The sequence below is a fragment of the Etheostoma cragini genome, chromosome 4, assembly GCF_013103735.1.
Source record: "Etheostoma cragini isolate CJK2018 chromosome 4, CSU_Ecrag_1.0, whole genome shotgun sequence".
NCBI lineage: Eukaryota > Metazoa > Chordata > Actinopteri > Perciformes > Percidae > Etheostoma > Etheostoma cragini.
Genome location: NC_048410.1, coordinates 29956655 through 29971979, shown reverse-complemented (window position 1 = coordinate 29971979; position 15325 = coordinate 29956655). Strand labels below are relative to the sequence as shown.

General features: G+C 44.1%; 1 protein-coding gene across 12 annotated transcripts in view; it reads left to right on the top strand.

Moving 5' to 3' along the window:
- Nucleotides 1-10130: 10130 nt before the first annotated feature.
- ptprt (protein tyrosine phosphatase receptor type T) overlaps nucleotides 10131-15325 on the top strand; it is a 329101-nt gene continuing 323906 nt past the window's right edge. For all 12 annotated transcript variants that reach the window (XM_034869764.1, XM_034869761.1, XM_034869760.1 and 9 more), the window contains exon 1: nucleotides 10131-10556. In XM_034869764.1, coding sequence (XP_034725655.1) covers nucleotides 10469-10556 — 88 coding nt within the window. In that variant the 5' untranslated portion in view covers nucleotides 10131-10468. The remainder of the gene's footprint in view (nucleotides 10557-15325) is intronic.

The window sequence follows — 15325 nt, the reverse complement described above, 5'->3', positions numbered from 1 at the left end:
TTTGGAAAAAGGCTGCAATGAAACAAAGAGTGAAAAATTTAAAGGGGTCTGAATACTTTCCGTACCCACTGTATTTAAACTGCACTTAGAGCAGCAACTCATTCCCAACCTAGAGGCAGCATTGTGCCATTTTTTGTCAGAGAACCATGGCTTGCTGCCATACCAGTTTACTATGAAGTCAGAAACCAACCGGATCAATACTGGCTGCACAATCATTCCATGCACAGCATTCACAAGAATACTTTCCTGTGGGCTGATGAATTAAGAACAATATAACTACAAAATCAAAAGTCAATCCTGGCACACCGGGAGGCTTGTATTCATTTCCTTTAATGCTTCCTGTTCACTGCATAACAAAAGGTTCAAGGCGAACCTGACACGTTGCACAGTTGATCTTGTTACACAAACACGAAAGATTGAAGACATATTGTCTCTAATTAGTTGCAATAATTTGTATTGTCCCTAGCTTTGTAAAAATGATAAAACTGGATCCTTGGTGTTAAACAGAAGTATTGGACTGTCCTCTTATTGAAGGGGCTGCTATCTCTGAGGCATCAATACAAGTCCTGAAAAAACATCAGGTCAGGAGGAATTTTGAGAGGAACTCTGAACGTGTCAGGCAACTCAGGAACCAATATGTCCAGGTAAGATCACAGTACTGTCAAATACACAACTGTGTTTGAGCAAAACCAAACACACACAAAGACATGCATTTTAGGTAATGTCTACTACTGCATTAGCCTAACTCTTATGGTGCCTTATGGATTTATTTGAGAGAGTCATGGAGATTGAAGGCAGGAAACACTCCACAATTTTCACCTTGGCCCACCACGGCAACGAGGAAGGAATGTGATTGGGAAGAGATCCACAGTGGATGCCCCGGGCCAGAAGGGTGCCATCATCACAATATGCGCAGCATTATCCACTAATAGACTACTGTTACAAAAACCACTATCTGAGCCAATAATCACTGAGCGTCTCCATGCATTCCTGCATGATCTCTATTGAAAGGTTGTGCTAGTTGAGAAAAGGGATGTAGAGAGTAGAAATCAGCCAGCATTTATGATTGGATGGGATAATGTGGCAGCCCATCCCACCACGGTGTCACTTTTCCTCCCAACTTACTCTCCATTCCTCTACCACATGCGTCCAATTTCTTTCCTCAAATTGTGGAAGGTAAATGACCACCATCCACTTGATCAAATGTCCCTCCTGGAAGCAATGCATGCTGGATACATGGACATATCAGCAGAAGACTGCCAGGGATGGGTTAGGCATGCCAGGTGATTCTTTCCCAAGTGTATTGCCCTAGATGTTATAAGACGTGATGTGGATGAGAACCTGTGGCCAGAGCAGAAGTATCTGTATCAGTGGATGGTGTGTACACAAATTCTTGCATTTTGGAATTACTCCGAGCAAATAAAAGACAATATATGGAAGCTTAGTAACGTCATTCTAGTAACATATATCGCAGTGAATTCTAAACACTAGAGAGGTGGCCTTATTACATAGACAACATTGTATAATGATACCTGTTGTGTATCATTATGCAACACAACAGGTGTATTTTAGGTCATTGTTTTACGGGTGACAACGTGTGTTTGTTGGCTGTCAACCTTTGCTCGTGTTATGGGAGAAGGAGTTGATTTGAGACATGTATGAAGGGATTTGGTAGTCTTTGAAATGAACTGCTGTGCCGACCTGAAAGTTGGTTAAGACAACTGTGTTAAGAGTTTTGAAAAAGGGACGTATCGAGAAATGTATCCTAGCAACTGTAAAAAGCTGTAATGAATGTTGTGTTTCCATTGCTTTCACCTCCATTACTTTCTGAAAAACAGTGAGAATGCAGTTTTACTATCATTAAGATATGGTGTTTTTGACTCTTTTTTTAAAGCTGTGTATGTAACCTCAGACATCTGACCTGGACATATTGGCATCTTATTTGGTACTCTTTTACCGGTTTATCTCAAATGGTACAGTGTGTAATTGTGTCTTTCTTATTTGGTATTTGGAGTAAAAAAGGCTTTCTGAGCTTTCACTACATAAATACCGTTTATATTCACTAACTAATCTATAACAATACATCTGCTTAGGCTTTCAGCTGACACTGCAATCAGCAGAGTTTGATGGGCACCAGACTGAGATCTACTCTGTGTGAATGAGAGGTTTACAGGTCTGACAGCAGTGTGTTAGCATCTCAACAAAGTGCTGGCGATCCACAGTGTTGTGCACATTGTGGGTAAAGTCATGGGGTAAGTGGGTAGAGTTATGAAAATTGTGTTGAAGCTATGAAAAAGAAACTAGAGTTTGGTCCATGTGAACTGTAGTTAGAGTTTTGCACACGTTACTCCAGTTGTGCGCACTGTCATCTAACAAAACTGTAATATCTAGGTTCAATAACTGGACAGGACTTAACCCTCCCTCAACTGCACAGAAATTTGCCTCCTGTACACACACAGTCACTCCATCTCCACACTGTGTGTTTCCCACTTTACATCCATACTTAATAACATCATTACGTGTGGCATGCTGTTTAGATACCTTGGCCTCCTCTGATTTCCATCTCGCTAAATTCAAATAGAGTGCTGCGCCTCAGTATCATGTGGCTTTTTCTACATGGATATATATAACCACACACACACACACACACACACACACACACACACACACACACACACACACACACACAGTCAAGCATAAAGATATATACCCAAACAAATATCAATGCACACAATAGGTGGCCTGGCTTGCAAACTTGATGTTAGCCCTGATTGGTAGCAACCCCTTGTGTGTGTGTGTGTGTGTGTGTGTGTGTGTGTGTGTGTGTGTGTGTGTGTGTGTGTGTGTGTGTGTGTGTGTGTGTGTGTGTGTGTGTGTGTGTGTGTGTGTGTGTGTGTGTGTGTGTGTGTGTGTGTGTGTGTGTGTGTGTGTGTGTGTGTGTGTGTGTGTGTGTGTGTGTGTGTGTTTGCTAAAGCAGGAGCTGAGGTATTAATAGTTTTACTTAACATAAAGAGAGCATTTATCATAAAGGGCTCTTAGGCACATTCAGACCATGACATTGACAACTGTTCTCTTTTCTTTCTGATGTGGGGACGATACCAACCTGTAGGAGAATAGAGTTTCACAGTCGCACATGGAATAGACTAGAAAAGACTATGGAGAATGATTCAACTCTGCATAATTGATTTCAAATAAATAAGTGATGATGTAGAGGTGAGGAGCATACGGATGCTTGTGTGCTGATATTGGCCTCGACAAACACACCCTCATGTTAAGGACACATTGATTTCTTCATCGCTAAATCATGACAATATTCATTAGAAGTCAGCATAAAAATACATATGGGAGGGGGAGAGCACACATTCATCTTCAGTTCACTCACACGTTATCGTCCTATCATTAAAACAGAAAGCGGATGGTACAATGATCACATGTGGGACGCTTGAAATAGGGGCCCCCAAATAAGCTGCTAAACGCTTTATCAAAGGGGCCCCAATAACATGCAAAATACGAAGGAGAGGATACAGACACTAAAAAATGTACAATGGACACACCACAGACACATCGGACAGCTTCAGTTATTACTTTACAAAATAACATTTGTCCACATACTGTATAACATTCAAAAAATCTGATGTTTTATTATAAAGTAAATGTGACAGCCTACAGGTCCGGCTGAAATGATTAGACCATTAAACACACAACTGTTTGGATCCTTTACACTTTGTAAAATGTGAGGATTTGAGTAAAATAAGCTAAGATAATTTGTTTATTAGTCCCCAGTGGGGAAATTACTGCACTACACTCTGTGTACACACTTTTGTTGGTACTCACACACAGGTCTGAATTACACACACATGCTCAGGACCTATACATGCAGAGATGTCAGAGTGAGTGGGCTGCCAGCTGAACCAGCGCCCTGAGCGGTCGGGGGGGTATGGTGCCTTGCTCAAGGGCACCTGGCAGTGCCCAGCAGGTGAACTGGCATCTCTCCAGCCACCAATCCACACTCCCAACTTTTTGGATCCATACGGGGATTTGAGCCAGTGACCCTCCGGTTCCCAACCCAACTCCCTATGGACTGAGCTACTGTAGTGGTAGTAAAAGCAAAAGCAAAAGCTAAGAACGACTCAGTTATCGCTAAGGACATATGGTCAAAATTAAATGATTGATTAATAGTGTACCAACATTAAATTATTACAATGACTTATTTCAAGAATAAATTGCTGGTAAATGACAAAAGCAAGCACCAGATGTGAAAATGGTATTTTACAATCATTTAATATGCACCACAAGGTTGATGAGTTTCAAGTGAACGCACCGTCTCTGTGTCTATGGTAACAGCTGCAGACTGTTACCATAGAGATGATTACGTCCCGGTGTAGGAGTCCTCTAGAGAGAACTACAGTCACACTTTACACAGCTTAACGTAGGCTGTCAGCGTGTTAACCATTGTATTAAATCCAGCTACTAGCTAACGGTAACAACTCGTAGAGCGCTGCTCCTGAAAAAAAGAAGTCAGGCAATGAAATTTGCCACTAAAATATTTGTTTTTATTTGGTCTTGTTACCATCGTTTACGCCGGAACCGGTGCCCTGTTGGCACCGCGTTTCAGTACCCAACCCTACTGATGATGCATGCATACATACTACATACTACATATCCAGCAGGGGGCAACACAGTGGTTGCAAAAGGAGGTCGGCTTCTGTAGAAGTCTGGGAGAAAGTGACCCACCACTCACTTAATTTATGACCTTAATAAACATTTCATAATGAGTTTAGGGTCTCAATCGCTAGATTTAAGTGTTCATTTTTTGAATAATGGTCTCGTTGACCATGAAAGTGTGTAATGTAATAGATTGTAAGGGCTCTCCCTCTCTCCTCCCTCTCTCCTCCCTCCCTCCTCCCTCTCGTCTAAAATGTCACATCCTCAGCCAGGCCAGCTGAGCCGGTCACAGTAAACGACTCACAGCAGATCTCCACAAGCCAATGGGTGACGTCCCGCATGCTCTTTCCATCATCTGTAGATTATTTTCTTCATAAATCAAATACTTCTTTGTCAGAAAATGATCAAAAACATCGATCAGGGTTTGCGTCTTAAAATCTCCACAACTCAAAAACTGTTCCCTGTTATAGAGGAGTAAAGAAACTAGAACATATTCACATTTAAAAACCTGACATCAGAAAACCTTTTACCTTTTTCATCCAGAATGACTCTAATCCATTATCAAAATATGATAATGATACTATTATTATCATGATAGTAGGCAATTTATTTAATAGTTGACAACTAACCGATAATCAATTAATCTCTTCATCTCACAAACCAGGGCTCAGAATAGGCCTTAGTGGGACACATCCAGTATAAGGGGGGGGGGGGGGGGGGGGGGGGGGTGATTTTATGCATCAAATACTTAATTTCCTGCATTGTGATAGTCTTTATTTATGTCAAGGAAAACACAACATTCTGTTGGCAGTTAACAAGTAAAAATGTAAAAATATAATGGAAATGTAATGCAGTAAGGGGGCTTTAAATGGGGCATCCGGGACCTGGATTTGACTACTCTTGACCTCAAAGTCCAGTTGGTTTAATTAACTAGAGCTTAGCTGGCTTGTGTAGAACCTAGCAGCTGTGGATGAGAGGGAGGCTGGCTGCTGAAAGTCAGAGGCCTTGGCGCTCCTGACTCTCCTTTGGCGCTGGCTAAAACCTCTTTGGGTGGGGGGGGGGGGGGGGCAAAACTTTCCCTATGCAGAAAAAACTCTGCAAACAAACTACAGCCTCCAAAGTTGATTTAACATCCATCCATCCATCCATCCATCTTCATCGGCTTATCCGGTGTTGGGTTCCGGGGACAGCAGCTCCAGCAGGGTACAATAACCTTTCCCGAGCCACATCAACCAGCTCCGACTGGGGGATCCCGAGGCGTTCCCAGGTCAGAATGGAGATATAATCTCTCCACCTAGTCCTGGGTCTTCCCCGAGGCCTCCTCCCAGCTGGACGTGCCTGGAACACCTCCCTAGAGAGGCCCCTAGGAGGCATCCTTACCAGATGCCCGAACCACCTGAACTGGCTCCTTTCGACCTGAAGGACCCCCCCCCACCCAACAGATGCCCGGGCTTCTCACCCTATCTCTAACGGAGACGCCAGCCCCCCTCCTGAGGAAACCCATTTCGGCCGCTTCTACCCTGGATCCCATTCTGTCAGTTATGACCCAGCTTTATGACCATAGATGATTTAGCAATATGTACGTATAAACTCAAACTTACAGAGTTAAAACTCCAGTATGCCCCCCTTTCCTGTCTCTCAGTTCTTGTTGTACAACAGTGTGCTTGGATCACTCTCACCATTACAACCTTCCGCCTGAGTTTTTTTTTTCTTCTTCATATGCCGACTCTGGCAAGGTGGGAGCGTCCTTGTGCCAATAAATCTCCTTAAATTTAATTGGGTTGAACTGGTTCTAAGAAGAGTGCGTTGGAGTGATGGAGAAGGGGCATGAGCAAAATGCAGCAGAGACACTCTGTATGTGTTTATGGATAATTATCAAGATTGCATGCTGGTGGCCAGGTTGGTCAAAAGCTACAGAAAAGGCACATACTAAGGAAAGCTCATTGGGGGACTGGCTCTGGTGGCTGGAATTCTGGACCAATGCTGAATTTTGGGAAAGAGACTTCAGATACAGTATTATTGACCACTAAGGTCTATATAAAGAGACTTCAGATACAGTATTAGGGACCTCTAAGGTCTATATAAAGAGACTTCAGATACAGTATTAGGGGACCACTAAGGTCTATATAAAGAGATTTCAGATACAGTATTAGGGACCACTAAGGTCTATATAAAGAGACTTCAGATACAGTATTAGGGACCACTAAGGTCTATATAAAGAGACTTCAGATACAGTATTAGGGGACCACTAAGGTCTATATAAAGAGACTTCAGATACAGTATTAGGGACCACTAAGGTCTATATAAAGAGACTTCAGATACAGTATTAGGGACCACTAAGGTCTATATAAAGAGACTTCAGATACAGTATTAGGGACCACTAAGGTCTATATGAAAGCATCCAAAAAGCACCATGTCATGAGACGTTTAATGCATTACTATTACTATGCATTATACTATTCAACAGGGGGGTCCCGGACCCCCTGTTGAAGATCTCTGTCATTGCACATACCTCATCTGAGTTATGTAACCTCTTGTGTGTTGCTTTTGTTACCTGGTTTTAATCTCGCATTTAGCCATTTGCTGCTATTTGCTGTTTCCTGGCGCTTCTTCTTCTTCTTCTTCTTCTTCTTCTTCTTTTTCCGTATCCTTTCTTTTCCTGGCTGCAGCCTTGATAAAAACAAATAGTTTAAGAAGGGAGGGAGGGTATCGGAACTCAACAAAGATTAATCTCTCGACCAGCCATTTCCTTTTTATTCAACAAACAAATTGATTATTTATATGTACATACAGTATATCTACATGAATATACAGTATACAGTATGTATATTTATATAAAAATTAATAAAAACAACAAACCGAAAAAGGGTACTTTTTCTTGAGTAAGAAAAAGGGCCGGTGCTCCAGCCCCCTTTAATGTGGCTGTGCACGGGCCAGCACCTGGACCATGACTCTCCAATCTCAGCCTAAATGGCCATTTCTTCTGAAGTCCAGGTGGTATTGATCACTGCTCTACCAATACCTAAATACCAATTTACCTGTTGACCTGAGGCGAGGCAAAAATGCCAGGACCCTCCCAACTGGCTGCTTGGAATTTGTTAGATTGAACACTCCGTGTCACGCTCATCTAAAGGGACGGGGACAAATAGCAGACGGTCAGTAGGGACCTGTGAAGGGCACCAGGCTCAGGAAGATGTCACACTCCTGTTAGTAGCAGTTTAGGTGCATTATTCAGCATGGCTGGTTTTAAATATAATGTTAAAAATGTAAGAAAAGATACATTTTGGGGTTGTGGTGTTCTTCAGTGATTAAATTAGGTGATGCAGTCAACAACAGCAAAATAAGTTGAGAAAGAGACAAAATGTAACTTTGGAGCAACAACACCATCATGAACACATCAAAACATAATATTGATTGTTAAAAATGACACATCAAAAGTAATATTGACTTTCTACCATTAATTAGTATTTTACATCTGGTACATGGCTCCTCTGGCGCCACCTACAGTCTGTAGTGCGATTTGAAAAACTTCAACACTCCCTGTTCAGATGCACCAATCAGAGACAGGGGGGGGGGGGGGTCTAACTGCATGTCCATCACTGCTCATGCACATGCATGTCCCCACGCTCGAGCTGCAGGTAGGTTTCCCCGCGTTCTATCGTGCACAGCTCCCCCTTGTGGGGGGAGGGGCTTATGAGATCTTTTAGGGCTTTAGCAGAAAGGGGGGAGGGACTGAGAAGTAATGCCGCTCATTAACTATGCCCTTGTAGCCAAGCTGCACCAATCACATCGGTGTATCTGACATAGGCGGGGCCGGAGGCCAGCTGCACCAATCACATTGGTGTATCTGATGTAGGCGGGGCCAGAGGCGAGCTGCACCAATCACATCGTTTATCTTGTCACATCATAATGTTCAGACCATCACCAGTAACCCAATCTAGTCTCTCTAGTAATACTGGCCTTTATTTCTCATTCTTGTCGATGACTACTGGTTCCATGCACTTGTCTTAGTCAGCAAGCTCTGAGTTGGGAAATTCCAGTTGCAAATAGTCCAGCAGGACTCCAGCAGGTGTTTCCTTTGGAGCACCAAGCACACGTGTGCATCCTCAGCCTCGGGCTGCAGGTTAACTTCTGATCTGCTTTTTCTGCACTGTGTGTAGGACTGCAAAGTTGGATCCTTTGTCTATTGTCCAGATAGCATGACGGGGATGGCCCTGTCACCAAGACACACACAATCAGGTGTATATGTGTGTGTTTGTGGGAGACAGAGAGAGAGAGAGAGTGTGTGAAAGAGAGAAACAGAGAAAGAGAGAGAGATCATCTTTTTGTTTGTTTGCTTCTTTCTTACATTTGACTGTATATGGATATACTGTTGTAGCTTTCCTGCGTTTTATTATTCTAAATGTAACATTTCAGTTTACTCAATGAATTATATGTAAGTATTTATCTTCACATTATTATCCTTGATGCTTTGGCAATATTGTTATTTCTGACATTAATGTCAATAAAATCACATTGAATTGGAAAGAGAGAGAGAGAGAGACCTTGAACTAGAAATCCTGACAGTAAAATGAGTGGACTGGGAGGGATCTAATGACAACAGAGAGGAAAGACGCACGCGCACACACACACAGAAACACACACACATACACACACACACACACACACACACACACACAAACACACACACACACACACACACACACACACACACACACACACACACACACACACACACACACACACACACACACACACACACACACACACACACACACACACAGTAGAGTAGAGTAGAGTAGAGACTGTGTGCGAATCCTATCCTTGCGGAGGATCCAGGCAGTAGGACCGGGGGGAAGCCAGACAACTGGAAAGACCTTCAGCATAGTCAGGCTGGCGGAAACCAGGGCAGACTGCGGGAGATCGGGCTCCTGGCCCCTCAAATAAAGGCCTGCAGTGGGGGATTTAGAGAGGAACAACAGGCAGTGTGTATGGAGACATTAGGCTGCATTAAATAGACGTGGTGCTGCCAAATAGATGATGTAAAAATGGAACAGCTGCTCTGGTTTTTTATTCCCTGTGTCCTATAACTCCATGGTGCAATGACTGCAACTTCCTCTCATTTACAGCTGTTAGAAGTTACACCTTCCTCTTCCGCGCTTTAGTATTAGGCTACTTCATGTCTAAGGTACAGGGTTTGAAAAAACAAAAAGTGTAATTTTTTCTTTTTGAATAAACATCCTTAACTTGTCCAAATTGAAACCAATAATATTCATTCGTTTTTAACTGTCCAAATCGTACCCCTCTCGAGGATGCCTCATGACTGTGTCCCTGCTGAGGAAATCCACCGACCCTTCTTCTGCCAATCAGTCTTATTTTGAAACTCTCTATCGGAAGTTCTCCACGCGTTTACGCGCCCATCTTTACGCGGGTGTCTGGCACACGGCGTGGTGCGCACTGCTCTCCGTTCCTCTCCAACTCAACAGTCAGTCAGAGACCGTCTGAGCGCGCGCACACTCACACACTGTACCCCTTAACCTTACACACACACACTGTGGCAAACACGCGCGCCCTGAAGCGCACACACAGACCCGCTCTGGCGGACCGGCTCCTGTTTATTCGCCTCCAACTTGTGTGTTCGCTTCTACTTGTGTCTCTCCGTCTCTTCTTCTCCACCAATGCGAGGATTGAGTGACTGCTGTCACTGTTGTTATCCCGAACTAAGGAGAAGCAGTTTAAGGACCAGACGGGATGTAAAATAACCCGCACGACTGAGCAAAACAAGAAGAAAAAGAAGGGAAACATGGATAAACGGAGTAATTCTCTCGGGTTGCCTGCAGCTTTCCTCTACTTTGTAGTTTTGGGATTTACTGCTGGACAATTCTTTCCAGGTAACGCGTTTTATTTGTTGAATTTGTGGATAAAAAAAATCAACTCACACTGATATTTTCTGGGGGTTTTTGCGCTTTTGAGGATTTCTTTGGATTCTGACTCGGTAATAAATGCCACGGCGCTGTGGTGGCACAACATAAAGTGCACATGCACGTTGATTTGTGCATTTCGTCAGTTTTTTGGGAGCGCCATGTATCTGTTTCTGTATTTTTTTGTACATTTTGAACCCCTCCTAAACACCTCCTAAAGTCAGTTTTTAACACATTTGCATTTGTGGAACAGCAGTTCTACCTGTGAGTGCGCGCAGAAAATGCCTTACACCACTTGTTTATGGAAACCAGTGTTTTATGCCTGTGAATATAGCTGGGTTAGGTGGTAACAGCGATAGTTTGACTTATGTTGACGGCTGCTCGGAGCTCCTCTCATCGGATGAAGCTCTCCCGCGCAGATCGGATGTGCGCACCGGAGGTCTGGAGCGAAGTTGTGAACGCTTTCTGGAGGTTTTGCTCCATAAAGCGTCCAGTGCGCGTGGACTGTTTGCTGTATGGGCTTTATACGTGACTTGGATGTGGTTCCGTTTTGATGTAGGATACATTCCGCAGTGATCCCGCAGGGTGTTTGGAGTCAGGCGGACCGGTGCGTCCTGGCTCCGTCTGAGCGCAAAGCTGCGATCATGTTTTTATAAGCTGTCCCCTGATTTATTTATCCTGGGATGAGGTTTTTGTCTTGTGCTACAGTAAACACGCACGGACATCCCTGTACCGCCGTAGGGTGGGACAAGGTGCTGGTTACTCTCGTAGAAGTCCGTTCCCTTCCAGACACTGTGAGGCTTTATATTTAACTTTTCCACACACAGGAGTGATCTGGGGTCTAATCGGCTAATGCCTTTTAATGCGCCTCTAAAAACAGCAACTACACCCGATGCTGTAACATTTCAGGCAAATGTGCAACTGCTAGTTCCATCTCCCGGAGCAGAAGCTTCGGGATCCCCGCACAGCGGTCCGGAGCCAGCGCCTCTCCGCTGGCACTTGTTACGCGCAGAAGAGGCTCAGCGAGTTGGCGGAGTGTTCAAGTCTTACAATCAGTGATGATTCCGATTTAAATCACCATTAACCGAAGCGTTGCACATATATAACACGAGCCAACGGCCGCCAGCAGCGCAGATAGAAAGTTACTCTCACATGAAACACAAATGTCCTGAATTACAATCCGGATAAAATGGAGATGAAATGAAAGTGCGCTTATTAAGACGCTGAAACGTGTAATGATTGCTACACAAATATTACGTAGAGACAGAAAACAAGCACGCTGTGTCGCTGTAACTATGGTTATGGGCTGATGTTTCGCATGACCCACGAGTTAAAACCTGCTTTTCTGTCTCTTTCTTTGAGGACTAGGCAGGATTTAGGGGGTTCCGCGTGACTCGAGCAAGCGAGACCCATTTTCACAAGTTCCTCTCTTTAAATCAGCGATGTTTGCAGTGCAGCCCGCCCCTCTCTCAGCACCTTCTGCTTGGTATTCATAACTTGTAAGGCCGCAAAAAGAGGCTACTTTGAAGGAAAGACTGGATCCACACACTAAGTTCTCCCTCTCTCTCCCTCTCTCTCTCTCTGTCCCCCTCTGGCTCTGTCTTCTGCTGCGGGCTGCAGCGCGGCGGAGCAGCAGTCCCTCCATCCGTGCGTAATGGCGCAGCTAAAGCGCTACATAGCGCGTTATGGTCAAACAAAAAAAATGTATTTGGCCAAATAAATGCTTCGATGTCGGATTAAATCCCTAAAACACATGGTGTGTGTTTTATGGATTTAAAGCGAGATGCAGGAGAGAAAACAATGTTTAAAACCCAGTCTTAAGAAATGAATTGGAGCTGTATTTGGAAATGTTTCATAGTACATTTTGCATTACAGTCTCATCTGCTTATGAAAAGGAGCAAATATTATATATAAATAATTTTTTCAGACTTTTTTCTTCCTTTTTTATGAGAGAGAGAGAGAGAGAGAGAGAGAGAGAGAGAGAGAGAGAGAATGTTCGTCCCTGTTCCGTTGGGGGGCGATATTGGTACATCCAATCCATCCATCCATCCATAAACGCACACACTCACTCTCTCTAGTTATTGTAATAATCGTTCTTCTTTTTCCAATTCCAGCAGCTGGGTTTTGTTTTAGAGAAAGTGTGAAGCAACCCATTCAGCTGGAATGACAACAGACAGAGAGCCAGTGAAGAAGAAAGTGATCTCACCCTGAGTGCTTCTGTCTGTCCATCCTCATCCAGGAGGTCAAATTGAAAACGTCATCTTGGGCTTTAGGAAATGCTGACTGACATTTTTCCCCATTTTGACATTTTGTAGAGTAAGCAACTAATGGATGATTGGAGAAAATAATCGTTAATTGCAGCCAGACATGTGTTAGACAAGGCTGTATTTTCATCGCCGTGGGTGTGCGGGGTGCAGCTGTGCTCCTGATCTGTGCCTTTGAGCTCCAGTGCTCGCTAATTGTTGAAACATCCGGTCGGATCTGGAGGTGACGACTACGCCCCTGTTGTGTGTGTGTGTGTGTGTGTGTGTGTAATTTCTATTTCCCTTAATAAGATTTCTTAGGCAGAAAGGACAGAAGGGAATAAGTACGAAAAGGATCAGGAAAATGACCTTTTATCACTTTCTCCTTGACTCGTTCGCCCAGTGTGTTGACATGTTGGAGGAAGGAGGAGAAGTTTCTGGCTCTGATCAAATCACCTGCCTTCAACTCCCCCAATTATGGAGCCCTTTATCTGATTAGTGTGGAGTGTGGGTGTCATGCTTCCTGTGACTGTGACACGGAGAGAGACAGCGTCATACAAACAGTGGAGAGCGGGATGGTGAAGAGGTGAAGGTGGGGAGAGAACATGGGGTTTTATTTAGGCAGAGAAAAGAGCAGTGGAATGTGCAGTGGGGGGGATGACAGGAAGAGGTGGGAGGGCAAGGGCAAAGAATGGAAAAGCTTTAATTGCGGGGGAGGAGGAGAGGAAGATGTGAAGAGATAGAGGAGAAGGACGGCGCTAAAGAGAGAAAGGGCAAGACAGCGGGACGGAAAGATGAGTAAGAAAGAGAAGGAGGATGTGAGCCGAGAAGAGGGTAGGGAGGGAGAGATGGGAGGAAAGAGATGAGGACCCATGGGTAAAGAGTGTTGGAGAAGGGAGGAGAGAGAAGGAGAGGAGTGCATCAGTGACCGTACCGACGTATTCAAAACTCATCTTCTTAGAACAGCCCTCACCCTGTCTATATATCATAATATCACACGTTATCTACTGTTAGCTGCTGCTTTTACCGTTGCCCTTGTTTTTGTATTATTGCTTCATCTGCTTTTATTGTATTTACCGCAGTTTTCTTGTAAAGTGTCTATGAGTACTTTGACAAGCACTATTGAAATAAAATGTACTATTATATTGGTGGATGAGCAAGGAGAAGATATAGTAAGAGAGGAGAGATCAGAAGAGATGGTAGGAGAAGAGAGGAAAACGATGGTGAGCAAGACAGGAAAGAGCACAGAAGGGAACATCAGTGAGGAAGACTGGGAGGAGGAAGAATTAGGAGGTGAGGATAAAGGGAAGGATGAGGCCGTAGAGGAGATTGAAGGCAAATCGGAGGCGAAGGACAAGACTGGTAAAAGAGAGAGTCTTGTCGTCTCGTTCATCACTCAGTGTCTGGCTGAGCAGGAGGAGAGAGAAGAAGAAGAGGAGGAGAGAAAGACAGAAAAGCAGGAGGAGGAGTGGTTGGAGGAAATGACAAAGACAAAGGATGACAGGAGGTCAAGAAAAGAAGAAAAATGACACTAAGTTGATTATGTCTCGCTGCTATCGACTGTCTGAGTGGCTATAATTGTTTCCTCTGCTCTGTGTGTGTGTGTTTGTTTGTGTGTGTGTGTGTGTGAGCTTAATGACAGGATGTCTGTCACCTCGTGCCCCGCTCTGTTTGGTATGCTGTCCATCCTCCCTCTGTGTGTGTGTGTGTGTGTGTGTGTGTCTGCCTAATCCACAGCACTTATTCTATTGGCCTAACTGACAGCCTAATAGCAGGGCATGCTGAGTGCTGGAGCGTCGTGTGTGGGTGTGTGTGTGTGTGTGTGTGTGTGTTTGTGTGTGAGAGAGAGAGAGCTGTGCATTGAATGAAAAAGTAGAGGGGGGGGGGGCTTTTCTGTAGTCAATGATATGCATTTAGAAAGCAAAAAAGAGTGAGTGAGGTGCCGTATTAGAGCCTTGTTCCATCAGAAAGTGGCACTAAGAAAAGTGTCCACATGCCTCCACAAAGTTAGCAGTCCCTGAAACTCCGTAACATACCGCACAGGTACAACAGAAAAAAAGATGCTCCCAGTTACGATGGAGTGAACTTCCATCTTGTAGTTACACCATCAAGCCCTATCTCAAGACTGACCTTTCAAGGGCATTGCTTGACTGCTGGAACCTCCCCCCCCCCCCTGTAAATTATGCCTATGCCTTAAACTATGCCATGTCTCTTACTCATCGACTCTTCTGTTTTAGTAGCGTCTGGTTATCCATTACCTCAAAGATCAGCACTGTCAAGATGGGTTTGTATTGATCAAAGGGCCAGTTAGTGCGCCAACGTTCATCAGCTGGACCCGGATTTACTGCACATGGAAACTCAATGTTTTTAATTGATCTTGGTCAGAAATGTTAATATTAATGCTGACATGGCTGTTCTTTAAAGGTCCCATGACATGCTGCTCTTTGGATGCTTTTATATAGACCTTAGTGGTCCCTAATACTGTATCTGAAGTCT